The sequence below is a fragment of the Miniopterus schreibersii genome (genome assembly GCF_964146895.1).
Source record: "Miniopterus schreibersii genome assembly, chromosome: 11".
In the NCBI taxonomy this organism is placed as follows: Eukaryota; Metazoa; Chordata; class Mammalia; order Chiroptera; family Miniopteridae; genus Miniopterus; species Miniopterus schreibersii.
The window spans coordinates 56,205,494-56,223,872 of NC_138111.1; the positions used below are offsets into that span (position 1 = coordinate 56,205,494).

General features: G+C 40.2%; 1 protein-coding gene across 3 annotated transcripts in view; it reads left to right on the forward strand.

The window, feature by feature from the left end:
- Nucleotides 1–18,379, forward strand: part of FOCAD (focadhesin) — a 256,525-nt gene that overhangs the window by 85,163 nt on the left and 152,983 nt on the right. For all 3 annotated transcript variants that reach the window (XM_081150464.1, XM_081150465.1, XM_081150466.1), the window contains exon 11: nucleotides 1,430–1,687. In XM_081150464.1, coding sequence (XP_081006590.1) covers nucleotides 1,430–1,687 — 258 coding nt within the window. The remainder of the gene's footprint in view (nucleotides 1–1,429; nucleotides 1,688–18,379) is intronic.

Below are 18,379 nucleotides of genomic sequence, written 5' to 3' on the forward strand. Positions count from 1 at the left end.
TACCATTTTTATTTATCCATTCAATAGAATATTATTTGACAATGAAATGAAGTATCGATACCAGCTACAACATGGAAGCAAACATAGCAAATGAAAGAAGCCGGCCAAAAAAGACCCCATGCTGTGTGATTCCTATCCTACAACAGCCAGAAGAGAAAGGGGGCGTGGACTAGTGGTTGCGAGGGGGCGGGGGGCGGCCTGAATGAAGAGGGATGGCTAATGGGCATGGGGCTTCCTTTTGGGATGACGATGGTTACACAACTCTATGAATTACTAAAATCCACTGAGTTGTAAACTTTAGATAATGGAATTTATGTTATGTGACTTATAGCCCAATAAAACTTATTTTTAACTGAATTTATTGGGGCTGCATTGGTTAATAAAATCATACAGGTTTCAAGTGTATGACTGAATAAAGCATCCTCTGCATCGTGTGCCATCGCCCGAAGTCAAGTCTCTTTCCATCCCCATTTACCCCCCTTCCCCTCTGGCCGTCACTGCACTGCTGTCGGTGTCTGTGGGTCCCGTATGTGTATATCTGCTTAATCCCTTCGCCTTTTACTTAAAAACTTCATAAAGCTTAACTTTTACTTCCATCCTTTCAGTTGTTCTGATCTCTTACATGTCAGTCTTCAGTAGCATAACCTAGAGATTCCTAGCTGTATCGACTGCTGCTCTCAGTTATTTTGTTAGCCGGCCGTCCGTAATGCCTCTTCCATGTCCATGGCCGCTCCTGAGCCATTTGCGCGCACAGCTCGCCTTGGCAGAGCTCTGTCCCTTCTCTGTCCCCGACTGCACTGTTTTATTTCAGTGAGGAGTCGCGTCAGATCGACTTAAGCGTAACATCTTCTTTGGGTATCATTTCCGTTTAGAGCTGCCAGGCCGTTTCTTATCGCAGAAGTTCTCCCCAGTTCTTAATGAATTCCCAGGCCCCGCTGCACCAACTCTGTTCCTATCAACATACCGTGTATTATAGAAATGGACCCTCCTCAGTCCAAGCCTGCCGCCTGCCCGGGGCTGCCCCTTCCCCGGCCTGGAGCTGGGCAGATGCAGTGTGTGGCTGCTTTGTTTTGTTTTTCTCTTTCCTCTTACTGGTGAATACTTTCGTAGTGATAACGGCTTTTCCAACTGGTGTTGCCTCTGGATCTTATTTATTGATCCATTTTTTTTTCTTTCTGGGAGCAAATGATAAATAAGAGGAAAGGTAGTGACAAACTGTTCCAGAATTCCTTGTAACAACTGTTTCTCCCCGTGTCATTCTATTAGCTCAAATATGTGCAGAGAGGTTTGGGACAGGCATTGGAAATTTTGTATTCATTTTGTTGGAAAGGTTGATTTCTTTCAATGAAATATAAAATATATTTCTGATCAATATATTTATCATTATATTCATGCCTTTTTTTTTTTTTTTTTTGCATTTATTTTTCAGCTGTCCTGCAAGCTTGAGTTCCCCGTAACCAGCACGTATGGTTCAATATTCACAACCTGGAGGATCTTTGAAGTAATGCGAGAAGAGTCTGCAGCCAGTGACTGGCTGGCTTCAGTGGAGTCCTTGCTGCCTATCACTACAACGATCCCCGTGCATGTTCTGCTGCTGCTGGTTCACCTCCTTGTTGAAGATACAGGACAGAATCTTCACCAAATACTGAAGGTCACTACAGAATTAGCCCAGGCAGATTCCTCTCAGGTAAAGAGAGAAAATAATGGAACAGCAATGGGGGCAAAGCTGAACTACTGGAAATGTAGATTATTCTTACTTTGTGGATAACTTTTATTGGTTTTAAATTGTGGGTTGATGCAAATGCTTTAATGAAGGTGCACTGTGCAAGGAAATCTGCGCAAGATTCTATTCTGGTGTCTTGTTGATGCGTGAATTTGCTAATTTGAGGCCCGCTGGTTAACTCTTGCAGCTTATTTAAGATGCATATCCCTTAGTTCTAATATTGACCTTTTAAGATAAATGCAAATTAATTGAATTTAAAGGTGCCTATATGATAGACATTAATCTCTCTTAACTTGTTGCAATTTGATCCTATCCTGATTCAGTCATTTAATAAACTGAAAAATATTGGGTCCTTTCTATCTGTGGTATTGATCAACATGTCGGGATGTGAGGATAAATAGTTGTTCTTGCTATCTGCACGGAAATTGGAGTGTAATAAGAAAACAGTCAGACATTAATAAGACTCTCCACCACCACCTTTTAAACGAATCATGTATTTAGCACAGCGCTCTGTAATTTTTTTTCCCCATTGGATAGGATCTGTAGGATGTATTTCCTTTGAAGGGGTTTTCGAATCAAGTAGGTATGGTATTTTTATTTTCTGTTTATTGGTATCTGTGCTTGTATTTCTTTTCAAGCACAGTGAGGAAAACATCCATCTCTTTAAGGAAAACTATGTGTTTCTGTAGGAAAAACATTGGTGGGGAAGGTGGAGAAATGTTTATTTAAGATATGAAGTTAATATGTTTGGAATTTGTTTTTGTCCCCAACTTGTCATGCTCATTCCTTTTTGCCAAGGAAATAACTGCTGCTATCTCAGAGTTTTCCTGTGACTAGACTGCCTTTGGTCTGGTTCTGCAAGTGGGTCTGTAATGTACTCCAAGTACCTTGGTCTCATGGTGTATGTATAATGGGACTCATTTCAACTTGCTTCCTACTCTGTCTCTCCCTTCACCTTCCCTAGTGATCTCGCTTCTACCAAATGTTTGCTTTCAGTGTTGACACTTCGTTAGATATTCTCTAGAATAGATATCGTCCAGATAATGTCTGGAGATTGTCTAAAGAAGTTATACAGTAGGTTACCTGATCTGTGTGTGCCACTGTGGTAGAACATGTATTGCAGACAATACGTATATATGTCCATACTCAAGAAATGCAATGAGCCTTTGAAATTCTAGAGTGATACTTTTGGTTACAAGTAACAGAAACCTGCCTGTTCTAAACTGTTTTTATTCCCTCTAGAATTTCGAACAACCATGGCCTACTCAGTGTATCATTGCACAGTTTTTTCTTTAAAAAAATGTTTTTATTGATTTTAGAGAGAGAGAGAGGGGAACATTGATGAGAGAGCAACATCATTAATTGGCTGCCTCCTGTATGCTCCCTCCTGGGGACTGGGCCCACAACCCGGGCATGTGCCCTGACCAGGAACAAAACCCGGTGACCTCTTGGTGCCTGGGTTGATGCTCAACCACTGAGCCACACCGGTGGGGCATTGTGGGGCATTGCACAATTTCTTTCCTGCCTCTGTGAATTGAATTGGCTGGAAGCCCAAAGCCTTCTCACCTAATATTCACAGCCCAAAAGGAGGAGCATTGTAGAGATTTGGGATTGGCTTTGCTTGGGTCACGTGCCCACCCTGGGTCAACCGTTATGGCAGGACAGTGGAGCACTTCACATGACTATCCTCGGTAGAATGGAGGTGGGTGAAGTGTCAGGGTCCTCACATTATCTATGCCACCAGGATCACATGGAATGAGGGAGGGATGAGTCCCCAAAGGCAAAGTAGTTTCCTGGTTTAAAAAAAAAGGAGTTTGCAAAACAGGAAAAAAATGTGGAGATCATCTTAGCATTTTGAGGACACTGAAATGCTCTGAGTTTCAGGTGTTTCAGGTGAGCTACCATTATTCCCCCGCCTCTGAGCTCTCAGGTAGTTGTGCAGGGTGCCAGAGTCCTTAGCTGGTAGCTTCTGGCCCCCTGATGCTTACCTACTTACCCCAGTATCCTTACAGTATTTTTCATGTGTGCCATGAAATGGAAAAGGTTGGGAAGCACTAGAGTGACCATCCAGGTTCATCTATTTATTCAATAAATGTTTATTAAGAACAGTGCCAAAGCCCTGGCTGGTTTGGCTCAGTGGTTAGAGTGCTGGCCCTCGGACTAAAGGGTCCCGGGTTCGATTCCAACCAAGGGCACGTACCTCGGTTGCAGACTTGATCCCCGGCCCCAGTTGGGGCGAGTGCAGGATGCAAGGGATCAGTGTTTCTCTTGCTTTCTCTCTCCTCCCCTTCCATTCCCTCTGAAAAGCAATGGAAAAAATATCCTTCAGTGAAGATTTAAAAATAAAATAAAATAAAATAAAATAAAAGCAGTGCCATAAACTGAAGTCAATATGGTACACTTCTGTTGATTACTTCTTGGTTTTGAAAGAAAAGAGAAAAAATACCCAATGTAATTGTGCTTGTTAGATGTATGGTAGGGTGAAATGTTTACATGTAATTACACAAATTTATGCAGAAGAAAAGGCAATGCCATTAATAAGAAATTGAAAGTGGAGTTAAGTGTTTTGAAAAAAGCAGTGTGAGTGTCCCCAGAAATAAGACGTAGTGGCTTTCCCCTCACTTTTTAAATGTAGTGACCATATCATATCATTTCACTGGCTTTTAACTACAAGGAGAAGCCGCCAAAAAGAGGAGACTGAATGTTTTGAAAAAGCAAGTTTTCTAACCGAGTAGGTGCTTGAAGTAGAGTCAACTGAAACGAGTTGGGGCTGTAATTTACTACTGGGGAGGCATTACCTAAGACTACATGAAATGCACTCATATTCCATGTGTGTTTGCTTTTTCTCACCTTATAGAGAGAAGCTATATTATATAGAACAATCATTGGCTCAAATTCACGGGGAGTTGGTAGTAAAGAAGAAAATCTTAGACTACTAATAAGCAGAAGCTAAGGCACTAGGTGGGTAAGAGAAGGAATTTAGAGGCTGTCTTCCATGTCTGCTTTGGTGGCCACTTAACTTCTATAGTAGAATTCACTGGCCTGCGGTATACTTTCTAAGTATTGCCTTATGTGACCAATAGTGATAGAGATGTGCCATATGTGAAGTATGCTCTGGTATTACTGTTATTATTATTCTAAACTATTAATAGAGATTATTTTTAGTAATACTAGTAGTAATAGATATTGCTGTCAACTAGAAATGTTCCATTAGTGTTAATGGTAAGAAAATGTGCTTTTAAAAGACATGTGATTCTGTTACTTTTTACTTGTGTAGTTTGATAGATCTCCTTTCCCCGATAAGTTTTTGTTCTTAGTCTCTCACTGGGTTCCCCTCTGGCATGCATTTTCCATTAAGTTTAATACATTTAGGGCCATGGAAGATTATGAAGCTAAGTTGTCTGAAGGGAACTTGGCCTTGTGAGCACCATTTGAGAGCTAACTGGATACAGATGATGTTAAAATAACTAGATAGTTACCCAGAGCCACAGCAATAAATCAACACTTGAAAAAATAGTAAGGAACTTCCTTTTCTATATCTAGAAATGTTGTCAGTAATTACTAACAATCCTTATAGTTTTCTCCCCAGGCATGAGACTGACTTTGCAGAAGGTACAAGCCCAGGTCAGGCAGTGCTCAGTACAAGTTAAGTGTCTGTTACATTCTTGAGGGAGTGTCTGAGGGTGTTCTGGGGGAGACATCCAAGAATGAGAATCCTGTGTGAATTTCCATGGGTCTTGAAAGTTTTCAACACATTGATTTAGTTTAGAGAGAGGTTTCCATATCATAGTCTATGTTTGTAATAAATGGGGTGCCATCTATTTCCTCAATTTGTGTGCTTTTATTTTTTTTCCCCTGGAAGTATGCTTTTTGGTTATGTTTACATAACAGTTACTGCCTTTCTGATAACTGAGTGATGCTGTTTTTACGTTTTGAAGTAAATCGCTCAGGCTGCCTTCAGATGCCTGGTTACAACTGAAGCACATTGCTTCGTGGCTCATGTACAGCAATGTCTAGTTGGCCTAGTCTTTCCTCTTCAGGGGAAAAGAGTTATTTCTTACCTCTGATTGTCCAGGACCTGGCCACATCTGGTGTGAAGTCCATAGTAGTGAATGTTACATGCAGGCTCAACTGAGTCAAGTAAAGGGTCATGTGGACCCCAGGCCTCATTGAGGGCATTTTCTGATCTTTAATTTATAGCTTTTTAAGGGCAATATAAAATCATATTTCAGACTCTTATCCAGGGACTCACTAACCCATGTAAATGTGATTATGGATGGTTTGGAAATGTCTGAGATGGACATAACCTCCATAAGAAGAGGCTAATAACTCTTAGTTAATCAGCGAGTATTGATTGACCTCCTGTCTCTCCATTCACAAGAGCCCAGCACAGCGACCTCTCGCTTGTTAAGAACCGCATCTGGCTCTGAGTTGCACCGTGAGCCTCTAATACACACCCGCTCACTAGGGGATTGCACAAGTTGTGAACTTCCTCTGCCCCTTCCATACACCTGACTGTACCTGGCTTCTAAGACTCTCAGCCAGAAACCTTACCTTGTCTTCCTCTCTTCCTATCCCTTCCTTCCATTTTGGATTTTATGTGCAGTTCTTTGCCAACTCTGACTTTAGCTTCCAGTAATTGCCTCCCATGTTCCCTCTGGCAGCTTCAGGTAAATTCTCTGTCTATCTGGGATGCCCCCTACTAACCTCTGGCCCCTGGCCCCTTGAGAAGGGATATAACTTACCTCTTGAAACCTCTAATATCTATTAACTCAGCTGTACATTAACTATATTATTAGGTAATTATTTAGTATGTAATTGTTACTATGTTAAATATAGAAAAATTATAATTACTTGTATATTAGCTATATTGTTAACTGTGGTTTCCCTATAGCTGTCGGTATTGAGATTTCTCCACCTGAAGCACTACACCCTGGAGAACAGATGTTGGAGGAAGCTATTTTCACATAGCCTTGGGATTCTACAAAAGTCGTATAGGAATCATCAGACATGTCTTAATAGTATGTCTTATAAATAAATGTAGAGAGAACACCTGACAAAAGATTATATTCTCTTTTGGAAATTAAGGATACTTGTTAGTGGTTTTAGAACTTAAGAAAACGTGTTTTATCTGAACTGAACATTAACCACTAGATTAGTAATTTTTTTAGATAGGCCGAGATGGTTTAAAATAAAATCTTGTAATAGCTCAATATGTCTACTTTGGTGGTATAACTCTCAATGGCATGTGTAAGGCATATCGATTTCTTTTGACTGATTTATAAAATGGAATGTGCCAAAGAGGAAAAGTTAATAAACTTTGACTTCAGAGAACCACAAGTTCCTTCCTCAAAACCGTACCCTCACCAACGAGCTTAACAAATTAAGCTTTGTGAAACTCAATGCCCCTTTCAAACCCTTCATGCTCGTTTGCTGCTCTTTTATGGAAGTGGGGATAGATTTGTGTGTTTTTTCTTGTTTTATTTTGTTTTGTTTTAACTCGCATTTTACAACTCTGCGGCCTTTTCCTTCGCTTTTACATTTTGGTGGTTAAGTCTAGGTAAAGGTCTTGCTTAATGGGAACAGTTGTGATCTTTGATAATTTTATTTTATCCTTTAATGTTTTCAGGGCTTAATTTGTTCCATTTGTAAAAGTGTACACACTTCTGAGCCATTTGAAATCACTTATGTGGCTGGGTTCATGGCCCATGACACGCTGGTCTTTTAAAAGTCATCTATTATCAAATAGTAGAAAGCTGACTTTCAGGGCAGAATCCTGTGATGGTTCTGCTCTGGGTCATAAGCCATATTTTAACATGGAAAATGAAAAGGAAATGTGTGAGATTTAATGGTCTGTAAGTTACTGCTGTGAGAAAAGGAGACAATATATTCTATAAAGGAACTTGCACAAAGAGTCTTTGGACACTTTGCACTCTGTTCTCTTGTCACCAGGTTCTATGAATTGCTACCCCCTGAGGTCAGTCTGCTTCCTGAAGTGTGGTTGTTCCTCACAACTGCAAAAAGAAGCCAGAATGTACAGTACTTTTAATAAAGAGCTTTACAGATTAGGAGTGCTACACTACTATTCCCATCGATTATGCCTCGAGCAAAATTAGGATGAGCTTGTCGGCGCAAAGCAATTAGACAAAGAGAAACACGCACTACAGTACAAAATCAAATATCTATTCCATCCTGTAGCAACGTGCTGATTTCTTCTTTATGAAACCCACATAGATATTTCTTAGAGTCAGTGTTTTTAGCTGGCATTTGAACCTTTTAATGTTTTGCCGGTTTTTATTCGCTTGCTTGTTTTAGTTTTTGCAGAAAGCCTAGTTTATATTTGGTGAGACAGTTCTGTGTCGATTTCTAGCCTTTCCTGAGTGTTAATATTGCACTGAGTCTCTCCAGAGGAGTCTACATATTATAAATTGCTTACAATTCTCACTGAAAAAATTGTGATTTTTCAGTTCAACTCTCTATCACTGTGACACTTACTAGCTAACAATTATACTGAAGCAGAAGCCTTTTGTCTTGTGTCACTGAACACTGACTATCAGAGAGAATGGGGTGAAGTGTGGTGAGGACGGGGCCCAAACCTGCGCTGAGGCCAGTGGAGTCTGTCTGCTCCATTTGAATATTAGGTAGCAGTAGCTTTGTCTTCTGGTTAATGCCTGAGGAGGACTGGCTTCTCGTGTGGGGGAAGGGCTCAGAGGGGAATCTGATGTTGTGGTAACTCTGAATTTCATAACAGGCGTGAGGAATTCTGCTCAAGGGGAAAATACACTGAAGTCCACCATTGCCAGAATAAAATTGTTCTAACCTAGCCAGTGGACAGGGAAGGGGAAAGGGATATTGGTTCCCTGCCTGCTAACTTCATGGCCAGACAACCTAAAGTGAAGCTGCCAGTTGACGTCCCTTACCATTTGCTTCCTTAGCCAGCCCTTCAAATTGGAGGAGAGTCCTGTTTAAGGAAACATTTTCTTACATCTACAGAGGCAATCCCGGTCAGCTCCCCAGGCTTAAATGCAGTCCCCTCATTTAGAAGCTGAACTATCGTTTTGAACAAAGTAGTAGTAATAAAAATAGCTATTATAGGAATGCTTTCATATATCAGCTCTTTGAGATTGTACCACTACTATTTAGGAAACTGAGGCACCGAGTTTGATTAACTTCCCTGAAGTCACACAGCTACTAACTGGTGGTCAGGATTTGAACCCGGCACATACAGTTCCAGAGTATGTGCTCTTACCAATAAGCTATACTGTCTCTTTACAACTTTTAGTTAAAATGTTAAAAAATTTTTTTAAAGAATAAACAAGTTTCACTAGCTTTACAGATTTTAGATTCGCCTTGTCAGTTGTGGAGATGATTAAATGCTAAAAGAGGTAGGAACCTCAACATTTGTTTGGAATCTGGCCAGATCATCAGTCTTGTGTGATTATTTTTGCCCCTATTATGCTAGCTTCCACTGACCCTTCTATAAATAGGCAAGTCGAACTTAACTAGATATTTATACCCAAATAGAATGCATATACAGAGTTACGACTCCCATATGCACATATCAAAAGAAAGATTGAGAAGGTCTAAGTGGATCAGTATCAGCAAGCATGCTTGCAATTGGGGTTATTGCTCAATGGTCAAAAATTAGTCTTTTATATTTTGAAAAGTGTTTACAAAATGTTGAGAAAATTACATCTTGGTTGTCAGATTTGATACATTTAAAAGGTTTGACGTGATATACAGTTAAGATGGGACCTTCAAACGGCTAGAAGCAATCAGTCTTTCAGTAAATTATCACGGAGAACCTTTTTGGGTCTCATTTTAATTGGAACTTGGGATACAAAGACAGTTATTGGGGAACTCAAAGTGCATAGGGAAGATGGGCAACCTACAATCGGAATAACCTGTGATAAGTGCTACGATGCAAAAAGAGGCAGTTAAGTCACAATGGGAAGACTGGAGTATGTGATCCATGAGCTAAGTCTTATTGAACAAATACAAGTTAAAAAAGAGAGCATCTTTGAAATGAACCAGAGGCATATTGTCTGTTTCTATTATGTATGAAGCGCTGTTTATATGACATGATCCTTTTTGAGGTCTGCTGTTGGGAAGACAGTGGAATAAGTAAATTTTTGGAGTCCTGGAGTAGTTCTTTACTTTGTGAACCATCGGTTCACTAGCAGTAATTTTCTCTCCTATTTCAGGCTTAATCTTACTGGGGAGCGAAAGAAAGCCACTGACAGTGGTGATTATCGCTACTGTCTGATAGCTGTAACGGGCAGGGTGGCCCAGGCCTTGGTGGGGAAGGTCCACTCCAGGATTCTCACGGTTGGACAGCTCTGTTAGCTCCCTTACCAAAGCCTTGAGACACCCTCTCCCTTTGACCTTTGAGCACACTGGACTTCTACACCACCAATGACAATTTCGAGCTTTTCATGACAGTATAACAGACTCTATGGCAAGTTTTCAAGACAGTTTATGTGATGAAATTGGGCAGCCTAAAGTCAGTTTCTTTCAACAGAGTAGGCATGGTTGCAGACTCAGTGGAGCCAGACAAGCAGTTAAAAGGTGACTTGGATGATTGCTGCATGCCAGGCGTTCTATGTATTGGTTAGGTTTTTGGAGACCTTTCCTCTGTCATTGTTTGTTAGTATTCTTGTGGCAGTGGATCATGTCTGCATACGAGACCATTTATTTTTTTCTCTCTCTAAAGAAAACAAGCATATAAAAGTACACGTAACCTGAATTTATCATATCACAGAGTCAAACAGCACTAAACGTGAATGAGATGTTGGCATTGTGAAGCGTCGTATAGTTATCTTGGATATAAGCTCTCTTCAAAGGGAATTTTCAGCAGGTTACAATTAGATGTAAAATTCATAAAGGGAATTCCTCAAGGAAAACTGTCTTACTTGTTTTTGCCTCCTAGTAACCTTGGACAGTTCCTGGGCTTTACCTGTTTTGTTGCCTGATTGAATTAATACATAAAAATATTAGATGCAGGTACCTGTCATCCTGCAAACAATAAACTATTTTCTAATATTGTCATGTTACCCAGACTAATTGGGGGAACAGTGCAGAGTCCAGGGAGAGGGATTAGGTTAGGTTAGATTACAGTAAAATCTTATTAAATGAAATCCTATTAATTTAGGGTTCTGGGTAATTTGATATAGGCTGAGTTAAAACATAAGCTGATGTTGAAGCTATTTTTTTTTTTTTAGACACTTTGGTTTTGCTCATTTGCATTAGTACAATGAATGTGCCAATTTAAAATGATCAAATTATCTGTTCATTAAGACGTATCAGCAGGGGCTGGTACTTGGCAACACTTGGCTAATTAGTTTGTTACAGTATTTTTGTGAGAGTAATAGAATTTTATTTCTTTTAACTTTTTTTTTCTAATTTAGTCTTGTCTATTTTCATTGTTTCCAGTAGTCTAAATTATTTTTAGTGATAATTATAGTGGTGGTATTTAAATTTTGTTCAATATTTAATGGTGCAACTTGATCTGCGTAGAATTATCATTCGGTGTGAAACACTGAAGATACCTTGTTTTTTAGGTCCCATTTTATTTACCAAGCGTTTTCAAGTCATTGATGTAGTCATATATATAAATATATAAATATATGTGTGTGTGTGTATATATCTATAGAGAGAGAGAGAGAGGGAAAGAGAGAGAGAGGGAGAGAGCACGCTATGTGGCACGTCCTGGTAAAACTAAAATGAAAGTATATAGCCTCTTGTTATCAGGAATCAAAGAGCCTAGTCGGTTGACGGAGGCATTAAAAATTACTGTTGAGTACAAGATGGTAGTTGCCATTGTGGAGGTATGTAAGTGTCTTTGGGACATGCATGAAGAGGCCCATAAGTTTCCCTGATGAGAGAAAAGACACAGATGTGTGGCAGGTCACATTGGGGGTAAGTAGTACTGTATGAAACCGGGATCTATAGGGTGAGTGGATACTGGCAAGCATTTGAAAGCAAGATCCTGAAGAGCCTTGCCATAAGGCAGGAGATAAGAATTTGTCTTAAGTGTTGGTGTAATCAGATATAGAGGAGATAGTTTTATAACAGGATGCTAGAAGTTTTGGTGGGGACCTTGAGATACCAGGATGAGTTTTGAGACAGAACACCTGGTGGAACTTGTAGAGTATTAGAAATAAACCTTGATATCTGAGTACTACTGCAATTTTTACCTCACTCATATTGAGGGTCTAGAAGTTAGGAAGTGAAAGGAGAGAAGAGATGAAGAGAGAGGATTCTTGTAGCAAGCTGCTGAAGTGCTGAGTCCTGCAAGTGCTAGCCCCTTAAGCCTAGCGAGAGGGACTTCAGTGGGACCCACCTCCCCCCGTCCGGCTGGATGTGTATCCCTTGCAGTTGGGGTAGCCAGGTGTATACAGTGGATTGGCCACTGCCCAGGAAATTTAAGAGACTGACGGACTGGTATGATGATGGAAGCAAAGGAGAGAGTCCTGCAGTGTAGGCATTGGTTTGCATGCCTAGAATTTATCCGTCAAAGGTGTGTAAGTGTTTCCTGTGGGTAAAATGTGGGCGGTATGAGCAAGAGAACTACAGTTGCCTCACCTTACCTTACAGGTCTGCTTGGGGGGTACCCAGGCCTCTGCTGAAAGAAACAGGGTTGCTAGAGGGGGTGCAGCAATTAAACCAGAAGAGAGCATCTTACCTGCATCAAAAATCTGAAGAGAACTTAATCTTGCAGGTCTGCAGCAGTAGGAGAATCCCTTTGGGTACGTGAGCTGTAAGGACACTCCTAGCCCTGTAGCAAAGGAGCCTGCCCAGATCCAGGGACGGAAGGGGGAAGCTAAGCCTGTGAGCATCGATTAAAGGTAGTAAGGTTAAGGGAACCCCTGAGAATGCCTTTAACTGTCACTGTAGCCCTTTGCCACAGAGGTTCTCAATGAAACCTCCCTAATCCCATCAGCAAGGCAGTAAGAAATGTGTAGATGTTCTTAGGTTTAGGCTTCTGTGGGCAATGGGTGATGCTGAGCCATTTACTGTAGGAGATTCCAGATGGTGGATTTATTTCACACCTTTTCTTTTGGTTTCCCACTTTTACATTTTTTGTGCTTTGCTGAGGTTTAAAAATGGAGGTCTCAAAATCCACTTTAAAGCTTTTCTGGATAATATCATATTGTCCTTATAATTAATGGTGCATTGCTGAAATGTTGTGGAGCATAAAAGTAATTGCAATAAACAGTTATGCCCATTCTGCCCCTTTCCATGCTCTTACTCCTTTGAGACATTAGTGGAATTTCATTTAACTCATGTAGAAATGCACATTTCTGTTAACTGGTGGAGAAGTGTTGGTACCTGTTTTAAAGTGCTCAGTGAGCATTTGATGAGATCTTGGTTATTTTCTGAAGCCCGGGAGCATACAGGCAATCGTCTACAAAATTGCTAAAGAAAGTACAGGAATCTTCTTTAAAACCATAGCAAAAGGAAGAACCATGCACGCATATATTAGGTTGTCTTAAATCAAATCCTAGCTGAAACCGCAGTGACACATGCTGTTCATGAAAGACTTAATACAGTCCTTCTAATCGGATGAATTGTCTTGTTGTGCAAAAACTGTTATTACACTGTGTGTGAAGCCAACCATGCTGCAGGGGGAAAAATTAAATCGCCTGACTGAGAGGTCACTTGTGAATAGTAACAGAAGATCTATTACCGTTATTAGAGACTCTGGAGGACATTCACCCTTTTATGGTCTTTCAACTGCTGGAATGAAATATTTTAGTGGTAAATGACACCCTTCTGGGAAATCCTACTAAAGATTCATATTTTTCCCCCACTGTTCATATGTCAAAAGGGGGGGGAGGGGCCTCAGGGGGAAAAAATCACATTGTTCTTTTCAGATCACTGGAATTTTTCCCTTATTTTGATTTGGTGCGATGGCAGTTGCCGTTGAATGTCCCCCATTACACCATTCTTAATCTGCGCCTATTAGCACCACACTTCGTCTTTCGTAGCATGTCACACACCTTCTGCAGCCTTTTCTGTAGGGAAATTCGCCGTAGCACGAAAGCTCAGAGGCCAGGGCCTGTGTGGTCTGTGCCAAAATCTGGAGTAAGCACTTTACAATACATGAAATGGAAAGTCCATCTGCTTATTTTCTTTTCTTTGAAGGGTCTTTTGAGTGTGTATAAGGAAGATCATGTGAGTATGTATTTTAGTTCTGCATGGCAACCGTAGTCAGTGGTAAATACTTTCAGAAATATTTTCGGAAGTAAATAAATAGCTATTGATCTGAAGTGAAGCTTTATAACACAATTATTAAACTGGGAGCCAGAGTTTCCTTCCAATGGATTACATTCATTATAAACATGAGTCAATCCATTTGTTGTAGTTTATTACCACTCAGGAATTCTCTGCCTTTTTGCTATTTTGCCAAATGGTTGAGATTACCTTTTGTAGGGGTAAGAAAGAAGTAAGACTGGCATTGCAAATAATTCGAGTCAACTTTTTGTGAATTTTGAAGTCCAATAACTGACTCTTTCCTCTTTGCATTATTTCATTTCAGTATCTTTTCTCATCCTTTCTTCTAAAGCTTCCTTACTTTATTGCCTAAAAGATAGGGAACTGTTCGAGTGATGTGAATAGGCATATAAATTCTGTTGGATTTCTCAGTGCCTGCTTTTGTTACAGGTATTTTGATGGGTTCATTAAAACATCTGTTGAACTGGGGTTTGATAAGAAGAAGGGCTAGAGGGAAGGGAATACGTTGTCAGTGGGAATAATACGCAGATATTTGAGCTTCACCTGGAAATAAAAATAATGTAGTAAAATGGGAGATAGAAGCCCTTTGTCAGGTTGCTAATGAGAGGCTTGACCTAGCCGCGGCTGTGGCAGCCGCATCTTTGGGGATGAGAGATGCAAACTGCTCTGTTGCTAGGCAACTCTCCCGGCTGCCTTTGGAGCAGGTTCACATGTGCTAAGAGCTAATGAATCCTCACGACTGCTCTTTGAAACTGTTCAAAAGCCAATGAAGACAGACCCGGACATTTAGTGTTTACAAGTACCTGAACCATTCTTGCCATGCCATTTACTCATTAAAAATTAAATTGACCATCTAGTGTGTACTGAATATTGCTTATTTTTTTCAAGGTGGATCAAAATTTGAGCCCCGATAAATGTTTTCAAAAAGGAGCTGATTAAGGGGTGACTTGGTTCCCATTGATGCTAGTTACATTATTCTATATGAAGGCTTATTTTAAATTTAAATGCTTTTCTTTTTTCCAAAAGTGGTAAATTATTTGCAACTTGCCTCTTTAAACCTCCTAGAAAGTTTTTTAATTACACTGTCTCCATGCCTTGCTCAGCCCGAGACTGTTATTTTTGAAGGTGATATGTATCTGGAACCCAGAACTAATTTTGTAGGTGGCCTGTCTAAAGCTCCCTCCCTCCTAAAGCCACCCCCCCCCCAAAAAAATCTTGTTGACAGTAGCCTGTAAGACAAAGCACAGAACGTGAATTAAAGCCTGATAAGGAGCGTCACTAATCAGATAATGAATCTAACGACTTCTAAGATCCCACCCAGCCTCTAGTAATACCTACCTCTCAGGGGTGTTGTAAAGAAGACAAGGTCTTATGCATGAAGAAACATTGTAAAGTCTCATATGAAGGCTAGTTTCTATAGTGAATTCCAAAGGATTGTCTAAATTCAACAAAAATTCCGTGTTGCTGAAGTATTAATTACCCAGGCTTGTTAATGTTTTGGTAGGCTATAGGACAGTTATAGTGGGATTTATTTGTAACCGAATGTAGCCTATACCTGTTTATATTTTTTGTTACATTAACCTATGATTTCTCTTAATGTCATATCACCTAGTGTAATACTATGTGATAGAAGGTACTCAATACATATTTATTAATTAAAGGAAAGTTGTGTAAACCTCCTGTATAGACTCTCTAAATTGAATTGCTTCATTTCTTGGAATACTTGAAAGCATACTGGACATTCTGTTGTAATTCTTTGTATGTCTGCGTTTTCTCACCTGTAAAATGGGAGTAATTAAATTCCTCATGTGGATTAAATGAGATAATCCAGAATATAGTACCTGGTTTATAGTCAGTGCTCAATTAAAGTTATGTATTATTAAAATTGTAGTTGACTTTCATAGGTCCTTTTATTCTTTTCACAATTATTTATCTGCTGCATTATGTTCTGGGACCAGTGCTAGGCTATTTAGCAAGATAGACGTGTTCCTTGCCCATCTGGGGTTTATTGTCAGACTTTATTCCCCAAGTACATGAAGAGAGAGACATTACTGTTTTCTGTATATGCCTGTGTGGGTGTATGTTTTAAACTACATACATTTAGATACATAAAGGGGATAGAGAATAGTGCTGTTCAGTAGAAATGTGAGCCACATATATAGGTTTAAATTTTGTAGTAACCACATAACAGAAGTGAAAATAAACAGGTAAAATTAATGTTAAAAATACACTTTATTTAACTCAATATATCTGAAATATTTCAATATGCAATCAAAATAAACTACTAATAAAATATTTTATGTGTAGTTTTTGTACTAAATCTTCCAATGCTTGTGGAATTTTACCCTTTACAGCACTTCTCAACTCAGATTAGCTGCATTTTAAGTGCTGCTTGGCCACATGTGCTAGTGGCCACTGTGCTGAATAGTGCGGAAGTATTAAAAAATCCCAGTGCTCTTTTCCTTGATATAAACGTAAATTTGTATTTAGAAATACTCTTCCCATTGGTTTTATTAGCTGAAGATAGCCTCACAGTCTCTGCAGTGCAATAGAAACCTGTAACGTTTAAGGACAATAAAACTTAAAGTGGGATTTTTATGGAGGTACTAAGAGGGTGAATATCTGGCAGCATTTTTTGAGAGGAAGTAGCCAGTCCTGAAACTTACACGGCGCTAACCTTTCCTTCCTTCTGTCGTTGGTCTGGCGTTTCATGTAGCTCGTGTTTGCTGAGTAACTTTGCTCTCTGTGTGGCCCTGAGCGAATGCAAAGGAAAGGAACTGCTGCCTGTGAGGTGGTCACAGGGTAGCGTGGGAATGAGACTGTTGCCCCAGATTCCCTGACGTGAAGTCGTGCCCAAAGCTAGAGTGACAAACAGCACTTAGAATATTCTTTTCCTAGAAAGGGGCCAACAGCTACTCTGTTCTTTCATATTTCCAAGGTTGTAAACCACCTGTTTCCATGGTTAGCGCATGAGTCGTTGAGCTATCAGCTTGAAAGGGAGCAACGCACAAGTTCAGCGGGCGGGGCCGGGACTCATGTGCCTTGAATAACAGGCTGAGTGAGAGGCAGGGCAGAAGCGTGACCGGACCCTTCCCCGCCATCAGCCATCTCCTCCGGGCAGGAAATCCGCCCCCAGCCTCATTCCCGCCCCAGCCCGTGCTGGGTCCTCCGGCAGCTGTCCCTGCGTCTCACTGCGCCGCCTACTAGGCCCACAGCTGCTGGTCACTTCACCTCCAGTTCAGTCTATCACTTCCTGAAGCATTGCAGAAAATAACTTCAGTAAAACATTTTATTTTACCAAAGCATTATTCTTATATAATATATAACATGTAAAATATCTAAACAGTATAGTAGGATGTCCGATAGCCACACATTGACACTGTCTTAATGTATCCTGCCTCCACCCTCTCCCCCAGGGGATACACAGACTAGTGCTCACAAGGGCCTTCTGTGGTATGCGTTCCTCTGCGGCTTGTGTTTTGCTCTCCTCGCCACGTTACAGCCATCGTGCCATGTTCATGAGATCTGCTTGATTCTTGAAGGATGCTGGTGTTCCACAGTGTACAGACAGCTCGATGTACGCAAGTGTCTTTATATTGATGTCTAAGTTGTTCCTGGCCTTTGTTGGGCACCTGAGGCGTTTTCTTGGGCACCCGGCCTTTTAGAATAGCATTGTCCAGTAGAGCTTTCTGTGACGATGGAGATGTCCCGTAATCTGCTGTTCAACCCGGTGGCCACCAGCCACACGTGACTATTGAGTGCTTGAAATTCAGCTAGTGTGACTGAGGAAATGGAGTTCTCACGTTATTTAATTTTCATTAATTTAGATTCAAATTTAAATCATGTGTGACTAGTGCTTACGTATTTGGGGTGCCCAGCTCTAGAGTCTCTGCCTTTCGCTAAAAATGAAAAGCGGTCATGGTTTTACTCTTTAGTATTTTGCACTTATTAAAGACTCTCTTGAATTGTCTTGTACTTATATCTTAATTTCTATCTATAGAAACTATTTTCTATTACTTTTATCTTCAAGTTGGGTTTGACTTATTCAATCAATGATGATTGAGATAATAATTGTGAGTTTCTTAACTAGACTGTATACTTGAGAGTAGGGACAGACGTTTCTCAGTTGTCATTAAAACCTAACACAGTGCCCAGTATGGAACTGGCCCTCAAAATGTTTTTGATAGGTATATAACTCATAGCAGAGTTTACTGTTATTATTGATATTAGAAACACGCAGAAGTTATTCTTTTTAAAAATCCTACATAACTTTTTTTCCCTTTGAATTGATAGTATCTTTTAAAGCAAAATATGAAATGATTCTGGGTCAGGGGTCCATCAAGACCACCTTTAGGTTTGTTGATTTGCTATAAGGACTCACGGGACTCGGCGATAGTTGCGAACATGACTATGATTTAT